Source organism: Microtus oregoni, unplaced genomic scaffold, assembly GCF_018167655.1.
Source record: "Microtus oregoni isolate MIOR12 unplaced genomic scaffold, Mior012 000153F_ref0000387, whole genome shotgun sequence".
Classification (NCBI taxonomy): domain Eukaryota; kingdom Metazoa; phylum Chordata; class Mammalia; order Rodentia; family Cricetidae; genus Microtus; species Microtus oregoni.
In genome coordinates, this window is record NW_024544808.1 from 907,939 (window position 1) to 930,507 (window position 22,569).

At 43.4% G+C, this 22,569-nt stretch overlaps 2 protein-coding genes and 1 long non-coding RNA gene across 3 annotated transcripts in view; 1 reads left to right on the forward strand and 2 right to left on the reverse strand.

The window, feature by feature from the left end:
- Window positions 1-678: 678 nt before the first annotated feature.
- LOC121445032 (DNA-(apurinic or apyrimidinic site) endonuclease 2-like) lies at window positions 679-15,013 on the reverse strand. Its single transcript, XM_041647006.1, has 6 exons — window positions 14,860-15,013; window positions 14,177-14,260; window positions 13,146-13,326; window positions 12,428-12,574; window positions 11,505-11,574; window positions 679-1,840 (listed from the first exon to the last, which is right to left on the reverse strand). The coding sequence occupies exons 1-6, from the start codon at window positions 15,011-15,013 to the stop codon at window positions 932-934; spliced, it is 1,545 nt and encodes a 514-aa protein (XP_041502940.1). The 3' UTR covers window positions 679-931.
- Window positions 15,014-16,834: 1,821 nt separating this feature from the next.
- LOC121445030 lies at window positions 16,835-18,588 on the reverse strand. The gene is made up of 3 exons (XR_005973866.1): window positions 18,555-18,588; window positions 17,835-17,954; window positions 16,835-17,013 (listed from the first exon to the last, which is right to left on the reverse strand). It is a non-coding gene; the product is annotated as an uncharacterized LOC121445030 (long non-coding RNA).
- A 2,971-nt stretch (window positions 18,589-21,559) lies between these two features.
- Window positions 21,560-22,569, forward strand: part of LOC121445029 (6-phosphofructo-2-kinase/fructose-2,6-bisphosphatase 1-like) — a 69,179-nt gene continuing 68,169 nt past the window's right edge. The window contains exon 1 of the mRNA XM_041647004.1: window positions 21,560-21,964. Coding sequence (XP_041502938.1) covers window positions 21,874-21,964 — 91 coding nt within the window. The 5' untranslated portion in view covers window positions 21,560-21,873. The remainder of the gene's footprint in view (window positions 21,965-22,569) is intronic.

The window sequence follows — 22,569 nt, forward strand, 5'->3', positions numbered from 1 at the left end:
AGACTTGAAGTGGCTTTCTCAATGGTTTCAACAGAAATACGGGGCTCCCCTCTTCACTAGTTCACCTGGAAAGCTAAGCCCCAGGTAGCCTCTGATGTCAGAAGCAGAGTGAGTCTCAACTAAAGACGGGTTCTTCTTTGGGAATAATGACTTTCCCAAACCAAGAAATCTTTCAGAACAAGGAACATATGTCTTTCATGATCCACTATCCTCTTTTCTTCCAATACTATGTTATAGAATTTACAAGCCTTTCTCAAGGTGAAGGAAGAGGTTTGGCCATAGTACACAATGTCTTTACACAAGGTTCCCAGCAGGGAACTAATAATCCTACTGGTTGAGGTGGTCACCTTCCCTGAGACTTATGGTATCTCAGGCCCTGTAACTCTGAGGGCTGAAACACCCCTTTTTTCTCTCTAATGACAATCTGTCACAGCTGAAGAACACACTACTTGGGAAGCTATTGTTTAAGTATACACAACCCACACCACACCCACCTTCCTCACTGATCCGACCTTAGAGCTGCAGATAATCCCCAGAGCTCACCAGCCTCTCTCAGGAGCATGGCTCCTCTGGCTACCATGTTGCTTTGGCAGTATGGAGGCCAGAAAGCCTACTAGTACTGAGAGAGCCTCTCTGACTCAACTTTCTAGATTACATCAAAATATCCACTCAACATGGTACACTAAAACAAAGACTTTATTTATGAATGAATACAGTGTCCAGCAAGGGCAGAAGGGATTTAAATTAGTTCCCTGTAGAGATGTGAGAAGAGGAAGAAGGCATTAGAAGGGAAGGGAGAGAGGGAAATAAGAGAAGAAGAAGCAGAGAAAGAAAGGAAGCCTCAGGGAGAAGGCAATTTCAGAGACAAGGACCTGGCATCAGACCCTGTACATGGGGTAACCATGCCAGACATCCCTAGGCCTCAGTTGTTTCAGCTGGGCCTGCTCCAGAGAAAAAAGTTACAACGAGCAGAGGGGTCACTGGGAGGACCTCGTGGCCTAGCACACATGTAGAACTGGCGGCCCAAGTTGGGTCCTGCTTTCTTCACAGTACGCATCACACATGGCTCCCTATGGCCTCCACAAAGGGGCATAGGGGAGGGCCCACTCAGCATAGACTTCCAGAAGGAGGTCTGTACTTCCTTCTCATTTTTGGCCTCTGAAACCTTGACTTTGTCTTCCACCACTGTCAACTCTTCTGGAGTCTTTGGGATTGTAAGAGGGCCCACCAGAGGCAGGCTAGGTAGCCCCACATCAGGAGAAGGCTGGGGAAGGCTAGAGGAAGGCTGGAAGTAACTCATCAGGTTTTTCTGGTTCCTTTGGGAGACACCTTGACTTTTCCGAGGCCTGGTTGAGTGCATGCGAGCTTTGCTTGGGTGTTTCTGTACCTGGATTTGATGGCTGGGCTGCAGGACTGTCTGAACTCGTACAGGTTCTTGTTCAAGAGGAACTAGGAAGCGAAGAATCTTGAGCTGGGTACCTGCAAACTCAGGGAGGAAGCGGGTACACAGAGCTGGGCACTGTTTTGCTGGCACACAGGACACATTCAAGACAGCTCCCACAGGGCAGTGGTCAGAACCCATCACATCAGGGAGCAGGAAGGAGGACTGGAAGATATCTATGACCAAGCTCCTGTCTCCTAATACATAGTCAAGTCGAGAGCCATAGTTGAGATGGCGTGCACCACTGACCACTGACCAGCAGGTGAAGGCCCTCTCCTGTTTTGGATGGAACCAGCGGTAGCTATCCATGAAAAGCCCTATGTGGGATCCAGCCTCCATCCCTGGGCTACTGAGCAAGCCATCCATCCACTTACGTCCTGGGTCCTCTTCAAAGCACTCCTGGGGAAGGAAAAGTGAATTAAAAGCCAAAACTAGATCCTTAAAATAGGAAGAAATTGAGACTAAACCGCTTCATTTTATGAATAAAATTTGGTTGTCCTAAAGATTTTTGGTTCAATGCCATACAGTCCAGACCAGGCAGAGCTAGGCTTTGGTGTATTTTCTTTTCTTTTATTTGCTTCCTTTGTTTCATTTTATGAATGGGTGTTTTGCCTCCCTGTATATCTGTGTACCATGTGCATGCAGTATCCATGGAGGCCAGAAGAGGTTGCCAGGTTCTCAGGAACTGGTGTAACAGACAGTTGTGAGATGCCATGTGGGTGCTGGGAATCTAATCCAGGTCCTCTGCAAGAGGACCACGCACTCTTCACAGCTGAACCATATCTCTGACAAGCATGAGCTTTTAAATAAAGAATGTTAGAAATCAAAACCTGGGGTTGGAGAGAAGCCTCCGTGGTTAAACTGAGTACTACTCTTGTAGAGGACTTGAGTTTGGTACCAGCACCCATATAGAAATCTCAATCCTCTCCCCCCGCCCCCATCACTCCAGGGAATCCAATGTCCCTTGGCCTCTGTAGACACCTATACTTATGTGCAGATACCCCCATAAGACACATAATTTAAAATAAAAATAAATCTTTTGAGAAGTTCCTGTTTGTCTTTCTCTATCCCACATTATGCTTACCCTGACATAAAAGCCCCATCTGAAGGTCTGTTGTTTGCTTAATCAAAGGAATTCCCAGAAATGCTTTACAAAAGATTGAAAAACAAAACCAACAAGCATGTTGGTTACACCTGGAATTCCAGCACTTAGGAGGCTGAGGCAGGAGGACTGCCACCCTGGGTATATTGTAAGACCTCATCACAATAAATAAAAGTGGTGCCTCTAGAGAGAAGTAAGCTAAAATCGGGAGTTGGAAGAATGCTACTTTTTCTTTAAGATTCCCCACTCCATGCCAATCGATTTATTTCATGTGTCAATGTCCTCACTGACATCCCTCCTCCCTCTGGAGCTTGGGGGATTCAGGCATCCATGTCTGATCCCTGATCCACCTGCCCATGCATTTATCCAGTTCGCCCACTTACACACCCACTGATTTGGTGCAATAACATAGTCACAGAACAGCTGTTTAGTGGCAGAACTGACACTGGGGCAGAGTAGATCTTGGTAACAAAGGCTGTTACTCTGGGGAAATGATCTGGAAACAAGAGGTGAAGCCCATGTGGTAGTAATTTCAGAAGAGGAAGTGCCAAACTGAAATAACAGCTCTGTCATGGGTTTGTGCAAAATATCTAAATGACCTGAGGGAACACCAGACTGAAGATTCTAGTAGGGCGAGACTGCCACTGTCCATGAAGTAAAAGGTGATGGCTACCGGAACTTGCATGGTGCCAATGAGGACATAAAATGCAATCGCAATAACGTGGCCGGCTGTGGGGACGGGGTAGAAAAGGACAAGAAGAGCAGCTCTGGAGAGAAGCTCGCACTTGGCAGGTTTATCATCTTTGCCATGCTGCCACCCCGCCAAGTTCTGCTAAGAGCCACACCTGTGTTTCCGTGGCTCTCTTCAACACCAGTCAAGTAATCCTCCCATGCCCCCTTTCTGAAGCACCTCCAGGGATGACTGTACCATGTCAACACTGACCACACCTTGGATGTTGATATACAGTTTTTGTTTTCATCCATACTTTCTAGAGGATAATTCTGACAGCAAAGCTTAGAAACTACCACTTTTTTTCCCCAGGGAGGACCGTATAAACTAACCCTTCCCCACATTTTGACAGCCAGTGAAAAGTCTTGGTCTGACCCTTGTCTGTGTTAGGGCATTAGACCCCCACCCCAGACTTTCCACCTGGGAACCCAGTGCCATGCTGGCCCGGGAAGCAGGTAGACCATCTTCACTCTCCTTCCTGTCCTACATTGCAATTCCTCAGACTCACCCACAGCCCTGGGGCAGAATGCTTACAGGAGATGGTCCTCCCACCTTACTTTTACTCCCCGTAGACTCCACCACCAAGCCTACTTTCCGTGAACCCCTAAACCCCTACCCTATCAAACCCTCTACTGCTCCTTTGTGTCAACTGCTGATACCTAGAGACCCTTTCTATTTGGTTGCCCAGTGTCCATACTGATCTGGAAAGCAGCTGGATCATCTTGCCCTCCTTCCTGTTCTCCACTGTAATTCTTCTGGTTCCATCCTCTGCCCTGTAGCAGACATTTGCCGGGGCCGATCCTCCCACTCTGTTTCAGTTCCCTAGGGACTCCACCAAACCGTGCAGCAGACCCAGTTTGCCTCCTTCCTGGAGACCCTTTCATCACCCCTTTCCTATATGTTAGTCCCCAATACCTAAAAACACTTTCTACTGGGAAACTGCACTGGCCACACATGGCAGGAATTCAATAAGTTGAATCACAGTGTAGTTCCTCTATTGCGATCTCTTCATTCTCAGCCTCAGCCCGGAAACAACCTGTGGAGAGTACTCCTCCTCCTACCTCAACTCCAGCCACTGGTGACTCCAACTCTTGGTTCAAGCCTAGGGTCAATCTAGCCCATTCATGCCTGCCTTTCTAAATCATTCTTTGCCTTACCGCAACCTATTTGATAGGTCCCCTCTTCCCACCACACCTCCCAACTCCCTGTGAATGCTATCTCTAAGTGTGAATAGTATCCCCTTGGTTCTTTCCTGAAGGTGCTCTCAGTCTTTTCTCCTAGCCCAGCACACTGTGGCAGAGTGCCTGAGCAAACACTATCAAGCAATGCACAGCCATCACACTTTCCTAAGATCCAGCGATGGCAACAGAAACCAAGGAATGGACACTCACCCAAAAAGGACAAGACCAGATAATAGCACCTATTATTACAATCTTCCTAATCCCCAATGCCTAGATACCAACTTAAAAACGCAGTGTGGCTCCACCAGAATTCAATAATTCTTACTATAGCAGCCCCTGAGAAATGTAATATACCTGGAACACAAAACAAAGACTTCAAAATAGCTATTATAAATTATGTCCAAGGACCTTAAAGAAGGCATAAATCCCTTAGTGAAGTCTGTGAAAACACAGTGGAATCAAATAATAAATATACTTCAAGACCTGAAAGTAGAAAGAGAATCACAAAAAAAACTCAAACTGAGATAAAACTGGAAATGAAAAATTTAGGAACTTGAACAGGAACCTCAGAGGCAAGACTCACCAACAGAATATAAGAGATGGAAGAGAGATTCTCAGGCTTTGAAGACACAATAGAAGAAATGGACACATCTACCAAAAAAAAAAATGTTAAATCTAAAAAACTCCTGACACAAAACATCCAGGAAATTTGGGACACTAAGAAAAGATCAAATCTAAGAATAATAGGAATAAAGAAAGGAGAAGAAATCCAGGTCAAAGGAACAGAAAGTATTTTCAATAAAATCATAGAAGAAAATTTCCTTATCCTAAATAAAGAGTTGGCACGGAATAGCCAAAACACTAAACACACAGAACAAAGAAAGATATTGAAAGTTGTAAGGGAAAAAGACCAAGTAACATATAAAGGCAGACCTGTTACAATTACACCTGACATCTCAGGGAAACTCTGAAAGCCAGAAAGTTCTGGTCGAGCATTATGCAGACCTTAAGGGACCATGGATGCCAGCCCAGACTACTATACTCAGCAAAACTTGTACTCACAACAGGCAGAGACATTCCATAATAAAACCAAAATTAAACAGTATATATTAACAACCTTCTTCAGGCAATACCTTCAGTATTTTGTTGTTGTTGTTGTTATTCAGGATTGTTTGAGCTATCCTGGGTATTTTGTATTTCCTTATAGGGTTGAATATTGTTCTTATAATTTCTGTAAAATTAATTGTTGGTATTTTGATGGGAGTGCATTGAATCTGTAGATTGTTTTTGGTAAGATAGGCACTCTTCAAATATTTCAAAAACTAGAGAATATGACATTTAAAATGTTTAAGAATTTAGGACTTTTCATGACAATGAGACACACCTGCTCCTGGCAGCACCAATTACTTCAAGAGGAAAATGGACATCTAAGAGGCTTCTTATGGAGTTGGTTAGCCATTTGGGCAAAAGAAACTGCTCTTGCCTGGACTGCTTGATGAAATGGACATGCAGGACCCACAGAAAAATGACTGCTGAATTTGCCTAAAGGTAAGATGATCTTTTGGGGGTTTGTGCTTCATAAAAGAGTCTGCTAGACACAGAAGAAAGTGACTGACAAACTGCCAAAATAGGCGAAACTGTCTTTGAAATTTCCTGCTTCATGGAAATGTCTGCCAGGTACTATGCACCTATAGGCTAAAGATGGGTGCCTGAAATGTTAAGGAAGAACTTTGGGTGAGTGTCCAGGTAGCGAGATGTCTCTGTCATTTCTAGAGTTTTGGAAGTTGCTTACAATGCACTTCCTATTAACTTAGGTAATATTATATCCTTCTGGAGTCTTTGATGGAATTAAAAAATAGAAAGTAGCTTATAAATATTGTAACTGTAAATCTTGCTTGATACCTGTTTTGTTATATGTAATTTTACTATGTTAAAGTTAAAGCCTTCCTTTTTGTTTAAACAGAAAAGGGGAAATAGTGTGGGAGGTCCTTCTATGTGTTGCTTTTATTGGTTAGTGAATAAAGAAACTATCTTGGCCTGTGATGGGGCAAAAGAACAGAGCTAGGAAGGGAAAACTAATGTAAATGCTGGGAGAAAAAAAGCAGTGTCAGAGAAAAGCCATGTAGCCCTGCTGGAGCTGGACGAAACTTTACCCGGTAAGACACAGCCACGTGGTGATACAAAGATTACTAGAAATAAGTTAAATTCACATGTAAGAGTTATCCAATAAGAAGCTAGAGTTAATGGGCCAAGCAGTGATTTAATTAATATAGTATCTGTGTGGTTATTTCGGGGCTAAGCGGCCAGGAACCAATGAGTTGCCTCCTCCTTGCTACAACTGCCTTATTCCCAATCTCAAATTGTACTACAGACCTATAGTAATAAAAACAGCATGGCATCGGCATAAAAACAGCCATGTTGACTAATGGAATAGAAAGGAAGAACCTAATGAAGGTCATACACCTATGGGCATCTGATCTTTGATAAAGAAGCCAGATATACATACCAGAAAAAAGAGCATCTTTCACAAACAGGGCTGGTCAAACTGGATGGTTACAGGTAGAAGAATGCAAATAGATACAATACATACTTAATGACCAGCATAAAACTCAATTCCAAATGGATCAAAGACCTTAATATAAGGTCAGAAATCATGAATGCGATAGAAGAGAAAGTGGGGAATAGCCTTGAACTCAATGGCTCAGGAGAAGACTTTCTGAACAGAACACTGATAATAAAGGTACTAAAAACAACAATAAATAAGTCCTCATCAGAATGAAAAGCCTCTTTATGGATACCATCATTCTAACAAAGTGGCAGCTTACAAAATGGGAAAAGATCTTCACCAACTACATATCATAGAGGACAAATAGCTTTAACATATAAAGAATTAAAGGAGTGGACAAAATATAACCCATTTAAAAAATGGGGTACAGACCTAAATAGAAAGATGAGATACAAATGGCTGAAAAACACTTAAGAAATCTTTAACATACTTAGTCATCAGGGAAATGCAAGCCAAAACCATTCTGAGATTTTATCTTACACTAGTCAGGATAGTCAAGGTGAATCAAACAAAAGATAGCTCACACTGTATAGGATGTGAAGTAAAGGGAATACTCATCCCTCTATTGCTGATGGGAGTGCAAACCTGACCAATCACTATCCCAATCAGTGTGGCAATTTCTCAGGAAGTTGGGAATAGTTCTACCTCAAGCTCTAGCTACAGCACTCTCGGGAATATCCACAAAGTACTCTACACCCTGCTACAGAGACTGATGTAGGAGGTCCTTCTGTCTATGTGTTGTTTTCATTAATGATTAAAGAAATTGCCTTGGCCTGTTGATAGGGCAGAACTTAAGTAGGCGGTGAGGACAAAACTAAATTCTGGGAGGAAAGCAGAGTTGGAGAAGTGCCATGGAGCTGCCAGAAACAGATGCTGGTAATTTTACCCGGTAAGCCACTGCCATGTGGCTATACACAAATTAATAGAAATGGGTTAAATTAATATAAGAGTTAGCCAATAAGAAGTTAGAGCTAATGGGCCAAACAATGATTCAATTAATACAGTTTCTGTGTGGTTATTTCGGGGCTAAGCTAGCCAGGCAGCTGGGATGAACAAGCGGGCCCTCCTCCTACAAGAGACACTGCTCATCCATGTTATGTTCACTCCTGCTCAATTTATAACATCCAAAATTTGGAAAGAGCCTAGGTGTCCATCAACAGACAAATAAATAATGAAAATGTGATACATTCACACAATGGAGTATTACTCAGCTATTTAAAAATAAAATCATAAAATCCACAATTATATAGATGAAACTAGAAAAATCATCTGGAGTGAGGTAAGCCAGACCTAAAAAGACAAATACAGCACATATTCACTTATATGTGTATGTTAGTCTTTAAGCTTTCAATGGGCACGCTAGTTATAGAGTAAGGGATTAGGAGGGATGGAAGTATTTCCTAAGGAAGAGGAAATAGAATACATAGAATACAGTCATGGTTATGGAGAGATGGGTGGGAGGTGGGGTTGGGTGTGACCTGAAGCAAGAGGATTAAATAGAGATAGGGAGAAAAGAGGAAGGTAAGAAAGAATACATTGAGTGACAGCTAAGACTAAAGGCAATCCAAGTTGTCATATTAAACCTACTACAGTATAAGCTTATTAATATATACTCATAAATGAAAGAAGTATAAATGAAATCACCAAATAATGGACAAGCAAGCTCCAACTAGACACCTCCTGCTAAGAATTGAAACCTCCAGTACCAGGAATGGGTTACATATAATTGAATTGTTGACCAAATGAGCCCCAAGGACACCCTCACACAATTCAGGCTATTTCCAAGGTTATTGATTGCTCTTTACAAATCAAGGGTAAAGCCCTATTGTCAAGACAACACAAACATATCTCATTGAACACAGAAAAGTCAAGCTGGTGCCTTACGAAAGCCAGTACTCTGCACATTACCAAAGGACAAAGGTAATTATCAACTCAGATATAAACCCACTGATAAACAATGGTGACCTGAATGCACGATATACTCTTCTGTAATAGTAGCACAAAAGTCCTGGGAGTAAGCAACCACTTTCTGATTGGATTTACCCATGTCTGACACTACCCTGGTGGCCAAGAACCTGAGGTTAGATAGTCAGGGACTTGGGGGAAAACTAAATACCATTGTTCTGCTAAAGGAATATAGCAATACAATGACTTGTATACCCATTAGTGCCTTGATGAGCTATTATCGGAGGAGCTTCCACCTGAAGAAAATGGGAGCAAATACAGAGACCCACAACTGGACAATGTGTAGAGTGACAGATCATGGAACATTCAGTCCTAAATAGGATATCTTCATCAAACCCTTCCCCCTCAGAGCTCAGGGAGATATGCAGAGGACAAAGAGGAAAAATTGAAAGAGCCAGGGGGCATAGGAGACAGAAAGGAAACAATGCCACACACACACACACACACACACACAAACTCAGAGACTGGGGCAGTTTGTACAGGGCCTGCAAGGGTCCAAGCCACATGTGTTCCAGCACTGAAAGTAGGAAATGGATATCATCGCTAACCACAAAGCAATCTACAACAGACAACTGCTCACAAAGGAAAAATCAGTTTTCTACAATAGAATCTCACTGGATATGTTAACCACACTGAAGGGAAGGCTCCATGCCAAGCAGTAGGTGGCCAACACCAAACATGATGGTACTTTTATAGATCTTTGAGCATTTTTTTTCTTTGCTGGCCTTTTGCTTACATATTATGCTTTCCAATTTTGTTTTTATGCTTTCTCCCTGTGTGTGTGTGTGTGTGTGTGTGTAAGGAAGGTGTACAGTTGCATGAATAGGGAAAGAGGAGAAGAGCTGGGAGATGAAGGAGGGAAACGATAATCAGAATACATTGTGTAAAAAAATCTATTTTTAATAAAATAAAAGATCCTCATTCCAGAGGATCCATCCCTGAACCATTGAGGAAGGAATGATGAAAAGCTGCCACAGGCCTTGATGGGCTTCCCTATTCCACTTTCAGCACATACTTAGGCAGTGAAGTTTCCATAAAACCCAAAAGCAGGGTTCAGAGAACTGGACAGCTCAACATGTAGAGGTGCAAGAAGACAAACTAAGACTCATCCATGTGTTGGGAGAATGACTCACCCAACTCCACAGGAATGGAAGCTGGCACAAATGGCCCTTCCAGACTTTCCTCTGCATGTATTTCTTCATCTGTCTATTTATATTATTTCAAACATTCTTTATGGATAATCATTAGACTTAAGTTAGAGTGGCTGTCTGAGTACTTGCTTTGCTCTATCAAATTAACACACAGATGAGGTCATGGGAACCTCAATTTATAGTTCAGAAGTTCCAACTGTGACTGGGTCTGAAGTGACAGTTTTGGAGAGTAGTCCTCAACCTGTGGGGTCTGACCATGTTGGGGGCATATAAGAGTTAGCCCATAAGAAGCTAGAGCTAATGGGCCAAGTTAACGAAACAGTAGTAAAGGACAACTAGCTGATGTGCACAGATGCAAAGCTGTCGGCTTGCTTGGAGGCAAGGAGAAATCCCCACCCCTTTTGAGCTCACAGGAGTCTTCTGTTGGTTATTATAGGATGAGAGCAGAGAAAAACAGGCAGTTTGCTTTTGTAGCACAGCAGTTTTCTATGAAATGGTCAAGATGAGGACTTCATATAAATTCTAAAGTAGTGTTTCTCTAGTTTGTGTCTGTTGTAGGACTTTTCAAACAAACCATTACTGAGGGTCTACACCTACGAGATTCTGATTCCATTGTTTTGGTGTAGTATTAAGGTATTGATAGATTTGCTCTAATATGCACTTAAGGGTTAAGTAAACATTGGCCTATAGGGAATAAGAGGCTCATATAAGAAAAGGAAGAAAGAATACACTAGAAACCTACATATTCATTAATGAACAAAAGGAAAATAGAATACACATACAGAATACAATACTATTTTGCCAGAAAGAATATATATCATTTGCAGCAAATGAATGGAACTGAAAGACATGAAAACAAGGGAAGCCCAGAAAGAGAGATGTCATGTGATGTCACTCATGTATGGAAGTCTAAAATGTTGATTTCATGGAGCAGAGTAGAGCAGTTGTTACCAGAGTCAAGGAGAGGTAGGAAGAAAAGGAGAGAGTAGCTGCTTAATGTGAACAGCTTGATAGGAAGATAAAGACCTAGCAGTGTTCCACAGTATAGGAAGAGCTAGCGATAAATTATTTCATATTTCAAAACTTGTAGTTCAAAAAGTTTTCACTGTTTGCCCATACAGAATGACAAATGTTTGAGGTGACAGATTAGGCAATTTGTCCCATTTGACCATTATTCATGCCAAAATATTATATCATATTCCATAAATATGTACAATTTTACATGTAATTTCAGAATAAAAAAAGGGTACATTCAAACCAAGCACTGTTTTTCCATAAAGGCACCTTTGGTGCCAAACTCCCAGTACTACATGGGGTACTTGAAGGAACAGAACCAGAGAGGGGCCTAGAGTTTTGAGGGAGCCTTACCAGACTGCCTGCGTCACAGTGGTCAATGGGCCGATGAGCTGTATTCAGGTCCCCTAGGATTATCACATGGCTGAAAAACACAACATGGGGTTGTCAAACGGACATTCAAGAATGAGGAGTCCCATGTACTTTACCCCCAGGTCTGAGAGCTTGGAGATGCAACCTCCTCCTAGAGCTTTTGCTACCAAATACTCATAGCAGTGCGCCTCTTCCATTCTCCCATCAGGACACTTCTCACGCATGAGGAACCGAATTCTGAGCAGCAAAGCTGACACTATTCCATATGATATGAATGCTTCAATGATCTCTATCTAATGCCATCCTTCTCGTCCTTCAAAACTGAGCTCAGACACCACTGCTTGGAGGAAGTGCCCCTTGATTACTTTAACCTACTCCCACTTTTTTTTTTTTTTTGGATTTTTCGAGACAGGGTTTCTCCGTAGCTTTTGGTTCCTGTCCTGGAACTAGCTCTTGTAGACCAGGCTGGCCTCGAACTCAGAGAGATCCGCTTGCCTCTGCCTCCTGAGTGCTGGGAATAAAGGTGTGCACCACCACCGCCCGGCTCCTACTCCCACTTTTTTCCTGTCCATCCTTGGAACTAGGCACTTTACCACTCTTGCCTCGTTTTGTCCTCAAAACTCTTCTCTGAGGGTAGGCGTTTGGAAAAAGAGAACACGGACCGCAGCTGCCCTTGAGGTTTATGGTAAGCAAAGAGCTTGGAGTACAAAGACAGTGTTCATGTCACTTTACTCTGTTCCCACAGCTCTTAAGACAGCAAGGCCTGTTCAGGTCAGCACGACAGTGTTCAAAATTAGAGGGTAAAGGAACTCAAAGACAAAATGCTATATCCTTTTATGGGGCACGACACAAGGCAAGTCACCAAGATGAACTCAACCAAGCCCAGCTGCCTAGATTTACAATACCTGCCAGCTGCCAAGAGTGCTTCTGCTCGGATCTGCAGTAGGCGATAGAAACGCATCTTGAAGGTCAGCCGCTCAGGCCTCCCAGGATCCGCATGGGGACAGTACACATTGATGAGAGTCAAGGTCTTCTCCTTCCCTTCCAAAGTGCTACGAAGAAAAGAGCCCCCACACAAAGAGTTCAGATCCAAGACTTCCCGTCCACAGCTACACCATGCAGCTCCCAATTAATGGTTGTCCATGGGATAGAAGAAAAAGGGTTAGGAAGACACAAGCAAGCAGGCACGAGCAGGTCTAGGGGATAGGCTCTGGGTGAAGTAAGGAGGGCTTAAGAGTCGAGGTAAACTGGAGGATAATTCTGCCTTTCATGATGATGAGATACCCCCCAAAAAAAAATCCAATTTGGAGCAATGAGTTCTATGCTGGCTAAGCAGCTTTTGAGTAGCCTGTGGTAATTAGCTGCACTCCCACTGTAGAGAGGGGAACACAAGGCTCAAAATGAAGCATGATTTGCCAGGATCACTTAGCCCACCCAGTACTAGAGTCCAGGAAGGAAAGTTTGTGAACTATAGCAACTGCATACCTATAAGATGGACCTTACTCAAAAACTACAGAGAAACCCTGTCTCGAAAAACCAAAAAAAAAAAAAAAGATGGACCTTATATTCTGGATACTGACTAGAACCAGAGATGGTCTGTAGTAGGAGGATACAGGCTATTACCGGATCTTGTGCTGGGTAAGGACGGCCCGGCCCTCACTATCCAGAGCCCGGAGTTCCTCTTGGGTGAACTCATCCAAGTTTCCATAGCAACCAACATCCCCATTCTGGGTGGCAAACACACCACTCAGGCCTTCTTCAGCAGCCACTGGGGTAGCACTGTCCTTACAAAACGTAGCCACACCTGGGGACAGATAGAGTATTCTGAATGGGATCAGCAACCAAAATACTACTGTACAGCCTGTTCCACTCCAAATGTACCCATACAAGGAATAGTTTTTGATATCTCTGTTAAATGTAACTCAAGGGCCATTATATGGCTCTGTAAAATCTGAAGCAACTAACCCATACCCTGAGGCCTCAGATTCATGTAAAAAAAGCAACAGAATGGTCAGGCAGTGGTGGCACATGCGTTTAATCCCAGCACTTGGGAGGCATAGGCAGGAGGATCTCTGTAAGTTCAAGGCCAGTCTGATTTACAAAGCCAGAGACAGGACAGGCTCCAAAGCTACAGAGAAACCCTGTCTCAAAAAACCAAAAAAAAAAAAAAAAACAAAACCAAAAACAAAACCAAAAAAGCCACAGAATGTTTTACTTTACAAGAACAACAACAATGTATATTACACAGATACATGACAAATGCTGATAAAATATTGGCTATTAGTATTAACACATGCATAAATGTCTAAACCCTTGTAAGAGCCTAGAAAGTAAACATTAACCTCATTTTCTAGATAAGAAACCTGAGATACAAAGGTAAAGTAACTTTCCAGCGAACACACAGCTAGGAAGTGAGCCACAGCCTGAACCCTAGCAGTTCAGCTCCAGAGATCACCCAATTTTTACTGTACTTCTGAGGGCCAAAAAGATAATCTGGTACATAAATATTAATGTAACCTCAGATTTTATGCAGCTTTAGCTTTGGAGATGAAAAGTTGGAATATATTACATTCTCGTTAAAAACCCAAACACTTCACTGCTACTTGCCCCCATCACCAACACTAAGTTAAATACCCCCAGAAGACCCCATTTACCAGAATAGCCACTACGGCTGCGGCTGAAGCTGAAATAGGAGTTATAGCCCTCAACAACAGCCAGGGGCTCTGTCAGTACATCTCCTGGAAAAAAAATGTAATACAAAGTCAGAGGTAAAACTAGCACCATGGACCCATGAAAGACTAGAATAACAGTTACAGGCTAATTACTAGCGTACATCAGAGCCATAACTGGGGGGAGGGAGTGTTTATGACAGGAGCTGGAAACATGGAAAGCTCAGGGAGGGAAATGATATTCAAATTAGATGGGAAAAACTGAGGAGAGCGAATCAGAGCTAACTAAGTCTTATGGTCTAGGTGATGGGAGGACTGCTGGAAGGATGCTGGCGGTAGGAATTAGAGGACTGAGATGGGAGCAGGGATGGAGAACTAAGGAATCTGCCTCGGGGGCGTGGAAGGAGAAAACTCAAGGCACGGAGTTGGGGCGGTAGAATGGGCGGGAATCTGTGCACGAGGGTTTCAACTGGGAGAGCAGCACAGGAGTGGGAATTAAGGGCACTAGCTGGGGTAGGGGTTTAAACGGGAAAGGGATTAGTACTTTCGGGTGGGTATAAGGGCAGGATTCTAAGTATCGATAAACGGAAAAGTGAAAGGAGGTGGAGCAGGAAGCGAAAGTTAGCAGAAGAAAAAAAGGTAAAAATCCTGGATTCTCGAATGCTTACTGGTCACTTTGGTCTCCTGAAGACAAACAACATAGGCATCCAACTTGTCCAAAATGCGTCGCAAGGCTGTGGGACAGTTGCTGGGTCCCTGGCATGTCAGCCCTTGCAGGGGACTCCGGATCCCATTGATGTTCCAGCTTACCACACGCAACATTTTGGTAAACTGTCCCGTTTCACGAAGCAACCTTAGGCGCGGAAATTCATGGCCACCTCCCGGAAGTGAGCTAGAGCTCCTCCTTCCATGCGCGTGTGCGCAGGCGTTCTCATCTGGTCCCTCCGCCCCCTCCGCGACGGCAGGAAGCACGCAGGGCGGGGCTTCGAGTTCAGTTCTCACAGGCGGAAGACGGAACTAAGGTGGAAGCTGTAGGAAAACCGGGCTTGGTCGTAGAAGCTTATAACCCCAGTACTCAGGAATCTGAGGCACGGGCAGTCATGAATTCATGGCCAGCCTGGGCTACATAACAAGACCCAGTCCAAAGCCTGTGAAGAGTGACTGGTGAGAAGCGCGTCCCTGGTTGGGCTCCAGAAGAAAATTCTGGCCGCATGCTGGCCTGGACGCCCGAGTCTGACTGCTGTTCTCGACACAAAAGTCCCCTTGATGCGTCAGGTTACTTACAAATGGGATTTTGTCACTTTGTCAAAGGGCGGGCCACTGGGAATTCAAATTCAGCCAAAACCCTACCCCCCATCGAGGCAGAACTCCAATTTAAGTGGGCGGCCCCTGGCGGTGGCTGAGTGGCCTCAGCCCCTGGTGTCCTTTGGGCCATGGCATAGAGAACTTTTTCAGTTGGAAGATGGAGCAGTTAATTAAGAACCTAGCTACTACGGTAAGGCTTAGGAGAATGACCTCTGTTTTTATTGAGCCTGGAGGCAGGAGACTTCCTCAAACCCTCCCTGTATAGCCTTATTTGTCTTGGTTCTCATAGCATGTAAAGGATGACACAGAGCACATACTTGCATTTGGCTCCATTTCTCAGATGAGCAAAATTGAGGCCTGGAAAATTTAAGCTTCAGAGCAGTATTGTCTCCGTATGCAGTTGTGGTTTTCCCGTCTACATTGTGTCCTTTCATTCTTGGGATAAACCAGAAAAAGGCGCCGAAGCTAAGTAGAAGTTGAGTAAATTCGTCCCAGTCTCACAGAAGTGGTAGAGCCAAGATTTAAACCCTTCTTACTCAGGTAAATGATCGAGGTTTATTTTTTTTTTTTTGAGTTAAAATTTTCTGTCCACGCACCCCTGCATTTAGGTATTTTCCTGTGGGCACTCCTACACTCTGTGGTCCATTCTGTCCTAGTATTTACCACAATGCAAACTCCCAATGATTTCTGTAGTCGCTAGATTGCCAACAGCCTGAATGCAGTGGCCATCTCTGACATAGCATATATGGTAAGAGAATAGGTATTTAGCAGATGGGTATAAACAGGGCAATAGCAATGGGTTCTTGGCTTCTTTTTGAGTGCACAGAAACAATTAACAGGCATAGCCCAATTTCTAGGGGAAAATATTACTTCCCACCCGAATATTTTTCACTGAAAATGCTGCAGTTATTTGTGCTTGAGCACACATACCCTCAGAATTTCAGAGCCTTAGAGCCATCATCCTCTGTGGCTGCAGAAAGAGCCACAGTGGGCTGCTTTCCCACCCCCATAGGACTTAAAGGTTACTAGTTATTGCCATCAGAAAATAGCTCTGTAATTAAGAAAAGACTGTGCCTTGAGCTTTTCCATGCTTTGGGAGTTGCTGGCTAAGGATTGAATCCCAAGAGTGGGTTAACTAGGACAAGGGAAATGAACATTTTTCTTCGTGTTGCCAGATTGCTTTCAAGCAACAGATTTTGCCCAGACTGCACTGAAGTCAGATAGGAAGCCCAGCCTCAAGGAAATCCAATTCATGCTCACCTCAATAGCTGATTTAATTTCCCCATTCTCCAGTGACTTGTTAATATTAGTACTGACCTTTGTGGCAAGGTGAACACATGGTTGGACTGAAGAGAAAAGGCTGTGGGTGGCTCAGGAACTTCTTTGGCAGCCACAGCAGCTAATATTTCAACACTGCACACACCCCTTAACAAGGGCGCTTCCTCAGCCTTCCCAGGAACCAACGAATATCTCCGGGTTTCCTATTTGATGCCACCCACTGGACCTGCTTTGGGGCTCTGTAAATGCAGGAGAGCCATTGGATAATTAGCGATGGAAGAAAAAGCCTCTAAGAGAACAGGTAGGTGAGAAAAAAGGAAAAGTAGCTAGGTGTTTCACAGGTCAAAATCCTTGCTTCAGGCTCTTGGGAAGGTTTTCTTTGCAAAGGAGTTTGACTGAGCTATATTAAAGGGTATGGGAGAGTTGGGAAAAGATGAAATGTAATTCTAATCTATCGCTCACTATTTTAAAATTCAGTTGTACTTGACTTTGTAGGACACTAGCCTAAAGGGCAATCCCCTACTGTCTTTGAAATTTCAATTTTCATTTTATTTTCTTTCATTTTTGGAAACAGTGTCTAACTATGTTTCCCATGCTGGCCCGAAACTTTATCCCAGACTGGCTGTGATTGTGTGACCCTCCCAGACTAGCTTCCAACTATGTAGTATATTTTTTAATTCAGCGTACAATAGAGACTTTATCTCTGACCTGTCCTCTCGAATGTAAAGTGGGGTTGATTTGCTATGAAACTTTGATAAGTTCCTTAGTTTCTCTGGGTGTCAATAGGCACCTTGCTAAAATATAAATTAAAGCCCCTAGCCTACTTCCCACAGAGGTCTGGCCTGATGATCAAGAAAAGGTGGTGTTTGGGGAGGCAGAATACAGAACTCTTTGGAGAGACACTTCGGGACTTTCATGCTGTGTCTGAGATTAGTGCTCTTGGCTTTTATGTGGCATCCACAGGTAGTACTACCCACAACCCTCTAGTGCGCTCCTTTCTGACTGACTATGGTCAATGAAGAGCCACTCCTATGACTAGAATGCAGTGAGCTTTGCTTACCAGATGTGATTCTGCAAATAGTGGGGGGCCAGGGTGGCTGCTGTTAGAGAAGTCCTGATCTGTGCTCATCCATGAATCTAACCCATAAGCATGTGCTCAACCATCTGTCAGCGTTCTAGCCTGTAGCAAATGCATTCACAACCACACATTTCAACACTTGACAAAACCAGACCCCATTTATTATTATTATTGTTATTGTTGTTGTTTTGTTCTTCGAGACAGAGTTTCTTTGTGTAGCTTTGGAGCCTGTCCTGGTACTCACTCTGTAGACCAGGCTGGCCTCTAACTCACAGAGATTCGCCTGCCTCTGCCTCCCAAGTACTGGGAATAAAGGCATGTGCCACTACAACCTGGCTTTCCATTTATCATTTTATTGCCCATGCGAACTGTTCTGATGCTTTAAATGAGATTCCTCTCCACACTCTGTACTTGGAGGTGGGAGCACTCTCCACAGGTCTTCAAAAGTCACATTTTATAGTTTTCTTCTCTAGAGATAGTCCCACTTTAAAATTTATGGTTCAACCTTTAGCCTTGAGTGTAAATCTGATGCTGAGTAAACTCTGTCTATAACCAATACATTAAACCTTCTTAGAGGGAAGTTTATAATTTTATTTATTCTATTCCATCCCAAAGTTTTAAAACTTTCTTAGATGTCCCTCTTTACCTCAGACAAATCACTGCCGCCCCCCTCCCACATTCCCTGAAAGGTGTTATACCTACCGTGGTGAACTGGGATTTCTTATCGCCGTATGTGTCTCATCTGCAGCAGAGAGATGTAGGCTGTAAACATAGTCACTGCACAACTGTCCTCCATGCCAGAGCCTGAGATGAGCAGTTAGAACATCACAGGGATTCAGGCCCCATTTTCAAGGAGCCCAAAGTCTAGTTAGGAAAAGAGAAAGCCTTGCTCACATAGAGATACATATGCAATATGAGAATCAAGGGCAAAGCCTCTCTCAAGGCTCCAAGGCTGACTTTCAGAGAAGGGAAACACTAAAACAGATCTTGATGAGCACGACAGAGCTCAATGAGAATAGAAGATGCTCCAGGCTAAGCAAAAGCTTAAAGACAGGAAAATGCTGTTGGGATAGCAGACTGAATAGGTAGGTTGGGACAGATTTAGCAGAGGTTTGAATGCTAGTCTGGGGCATTTCTAGAAGGCTTGTTTTATTCTGTTTCTGGGCTGAGAATGGTGGAAAGTTTCATAGACAGGTTTAAATTAGGTTATCAAACCCAGACCCTGACTTTTACCCTTTCAGATCTTGTCAGAGGCCTTCTAGCCACCTAGCTCAGATTTCTTGCTACTAAAATTATCTTCTTGATTCTTGGCAGTGTCATAAGGACAAATTTATAAACATAAAAGTTATGTTCATGTGATTGGCTAGATTACCTTGGACAAGCTGTCCCTTCCTCAGACCCATTTCCCTGTGTTTTTACTGTGGGTGTTTGAAAGGAACAAGTAAGATAAATGAAATGATGCTTTGTGGACATTTGAAACCATAGAGACTAGTAAGATCTTTAAAATAGACTTCCACCAGTTATGTGTCTTATTAGAGTTAAGAAACGTGTGTTTTATAAAGTCTGTTTCTAAGACTCTAGGGGTTCTCTGCTAATCTGAAAGACTTAGTTATTTTTTAACTTTAAATTGACACCTAATTATACATACTTGTGTGCTACTATATGTTTTAATACGTGCATATAATGTGCGATGATTAATTGGGATAGGTATAACCTCAAATATTTATCATTTCTCCTTTCTACTAGCTACTTAGAAGTATAATTACTTGCTTTCAACTATTGTTATCCTTCTGATGCACAGCTTTAGAACATCAGAAGTTAGTCCTGCTCTCTACCCGAAGCCCACAACAGTTGTTCTTTCTTCCCCTCTTCTTTTCCCACTAGTCTATACTCAGCTTCTTACCAACATCTTTTAGGTTCTGCAAATAAGTGAGAACATGTAGGATTTGACGTTCTATGCCAGACATAATTAACAGAAACCGAAAATGAGTTTATCTCTAATTGATTCTCAGGAACTCTTTTTCAGTTTTTTTTTTTTTTCGAGACAGGGTTTCTCTGTAGCTTTGGAGCCTGTCCTGGAACTAGCTCTTGTAGACCAGGCTGGCCCCGAACTCACAGAGATCCGCCTGCCTCTGCCTCCCGCGTGCTGGGATTAAAGGCGTGCGCCACCACCGCCCGGCTCAGGAACTCTTCATGGTGCAAATGTTAATCCTGCGTCATAATATTATGATAGAGTTTACAGATTACTTGAAAGAACCGACTCATTTACTTCACAAATGGAACAGCAATGTTGAATAATATATATTCAACATTTCCCAGGTTTCTTTATGTATATCAGTATATTGGCTCTTTACTAGCCCTGAAGGCTAGTAAGGCACTACTTTCTTTCCCTATATACCAAATGAAAGAGCAAAACAAAGCAAAAAACAGCTAAGTCTCTGAAAAGTTAGCCTTCTGCCCAGTTTCTTAGATCCAGCAATGGGGCAAAGTGAGTTTCCACCCAGGCAGTGTGGCTTCTTACTCCATTGTTCTTAACTGTTGGGATCCACTGCCACAGTAGGTGCATTGTCATAGGTAGACTTTGGTATTGAAAGTCTTATATGATGTAGACACAGCAACTGGAGGGAATCTAACCCTTGAATAGAAGAAAGTTCTGAGAAGATATTTTAGGAAGCTTCTTAAAAGGCAGAGTGGAGCTGGGAGCATTTGAGGGCAGGGCCTGGAGATTTCTTTTCCTGAGAGACTGCCCTTGCATAGTCCAGCTCAGTGGAAGAAAGTTGAGCTTCCTAATACCCAATCACTGGAGGTTTGTTGGGGGTGGGAAGGTTACAGAGAATGGAGTAAAAGGGCACTTGGACATCTTCCAGGCGAGCTGTGCAGTTGCATGAATTCTACAGATAAAAGTCTCAAAATAACCAGGGAATGGCAAGAAGAGTGGGGACAAGTAAAGGGGAGGCATCTGGATGAGGTGGCTCTGGCATGTGAAATTGTGCTGTTTAGATATAGGTCATTGTCTCTTGCCCCTCATGCATACTTTGCTCAGTGCAGTTTCCACTCTCCTAAGCCCCCATCCCAACAACTTGGCATGATGAGCTTTAGCTGGGGTTTGGATTAGATTGTGATGCCGTTATTGCTGGGTCATCTCATACCATTGGCAGCCATGTGAACTGCGCTTACATGTCGGCTCTCTGCCCAGCAATGGCTGCATTCACTCCTATTCACAAGGTGTCAGATTTACTTGATTTATTTAACCTTGGCTGGAGAGAGTATAAAGTTGATCAGATAGTGCCAATCTCTTTGAGGAGCCCCGGACAGCTCATTTTAAAAAGGAAGAGGTCTTGTGGAGAGGCACACAGCAAGCTCCAGGGAAGGACAATTTTTGCAGTGCCTTGTTGAGTAGGATGAGCAGTGAGGTAGTGAAAGTCTACTTCCAGTTTGGATCTTAAATTGCTAGCTCAAAACATTGCATTTTGAATTAGGGCCATTATGTTTGTGGTTTTGTTTTGAGGGTTCATGTAATTCTGGTGTGAATCTCTATCTGTGTTGGAGCTTCACATTGTAATTAGGCCTGCTTTTTTATTTCAAAGCTGAGACCTATCTCCATCACCTTTGTCATGCCACACCACACAGGATGTAAGCACATGATCTTTGGGTTTTTTATTTGCATACTCTGCTAGTCCTGTCTTCATTGGCGGGAAGTAACTGGTCAGACCTGGGCTGTCTTGCTGGCTCCCCTCCTTGCTGGGCTCCAACTTATCTTCTATGTACATAGCTCTTAGAGTTCAGAGGCCTTTGCTGACTTCTGCCTAGCCTCTGGCTTTCAGCACCCACGTCCCAACTTGTACATACAGGAGCAGAAGGAAAAGAGATAGTCTTTGAGAGGCTCAGAAACCCAGTGATTTCCCTGGCCCAGCCCTGCCCACCTACTGCTGTGGCTGCGACATCAGAAAGGACAGCTAGGAACATAGGTAGTGAGGTCCAATACCTTGTCGTCAGTGTTGTCATTGCTGCAACGTCTAAGATGGCTCAAGAGATGGGAGAACTCACTCAAACCAGGTTACAGAAGATCTGGATTCCACACAGCAGCAGCAGGCTTCAACGGCGAAGGGGCTGTAAGTGGGGTTTACATTTGTGGGTGGTGGTGGTAGGGGGTCTAGAAAAATAAACGGTGCTCTCTCTCCACTCCTGCCCTCACATAGTTGGAATAGATGAACAATTGAATAAAATAGCTGGAACATAACAAGAGGCTAATATGAGAAAGGATACGGAAGTAAGAAAGAAAGGCAGGCAGAGAACAAAGAATGAAGATTAGATAAAGAGCTCCTAAACTATGGGTACCCCAGACTAAGGGCTTTCCCCCTTGTATTGGGAGCTTGTTTGGAATGCTTCTTTCTAGAATGTGAAGGTTCTAATATAGTACTATTCAGAATATTTTTGTTTGACTTCTTTTATGAAGGATCTGGAAATGGATTTTGTTTAATTTATGCCAGGGTAAAATAAGGTGATGGTTCCTGGCATCATGTCTTGGAGGATAGCTGCTGAGTCCACAACACTACCGTGTCAGCATTGCCCTTCTGCTTTCACCGTCCTTTTAAAAATAAGTCTGTACCTGCCTGGGCTGGGGAAGACTAAGTACTGGGCTCCTGTGTGCCTTCCTGGCCTTGACATTTATAGATAGCCTTGCTTTTCTGAGGAGCTGAGGGAAAAGACAGTATCA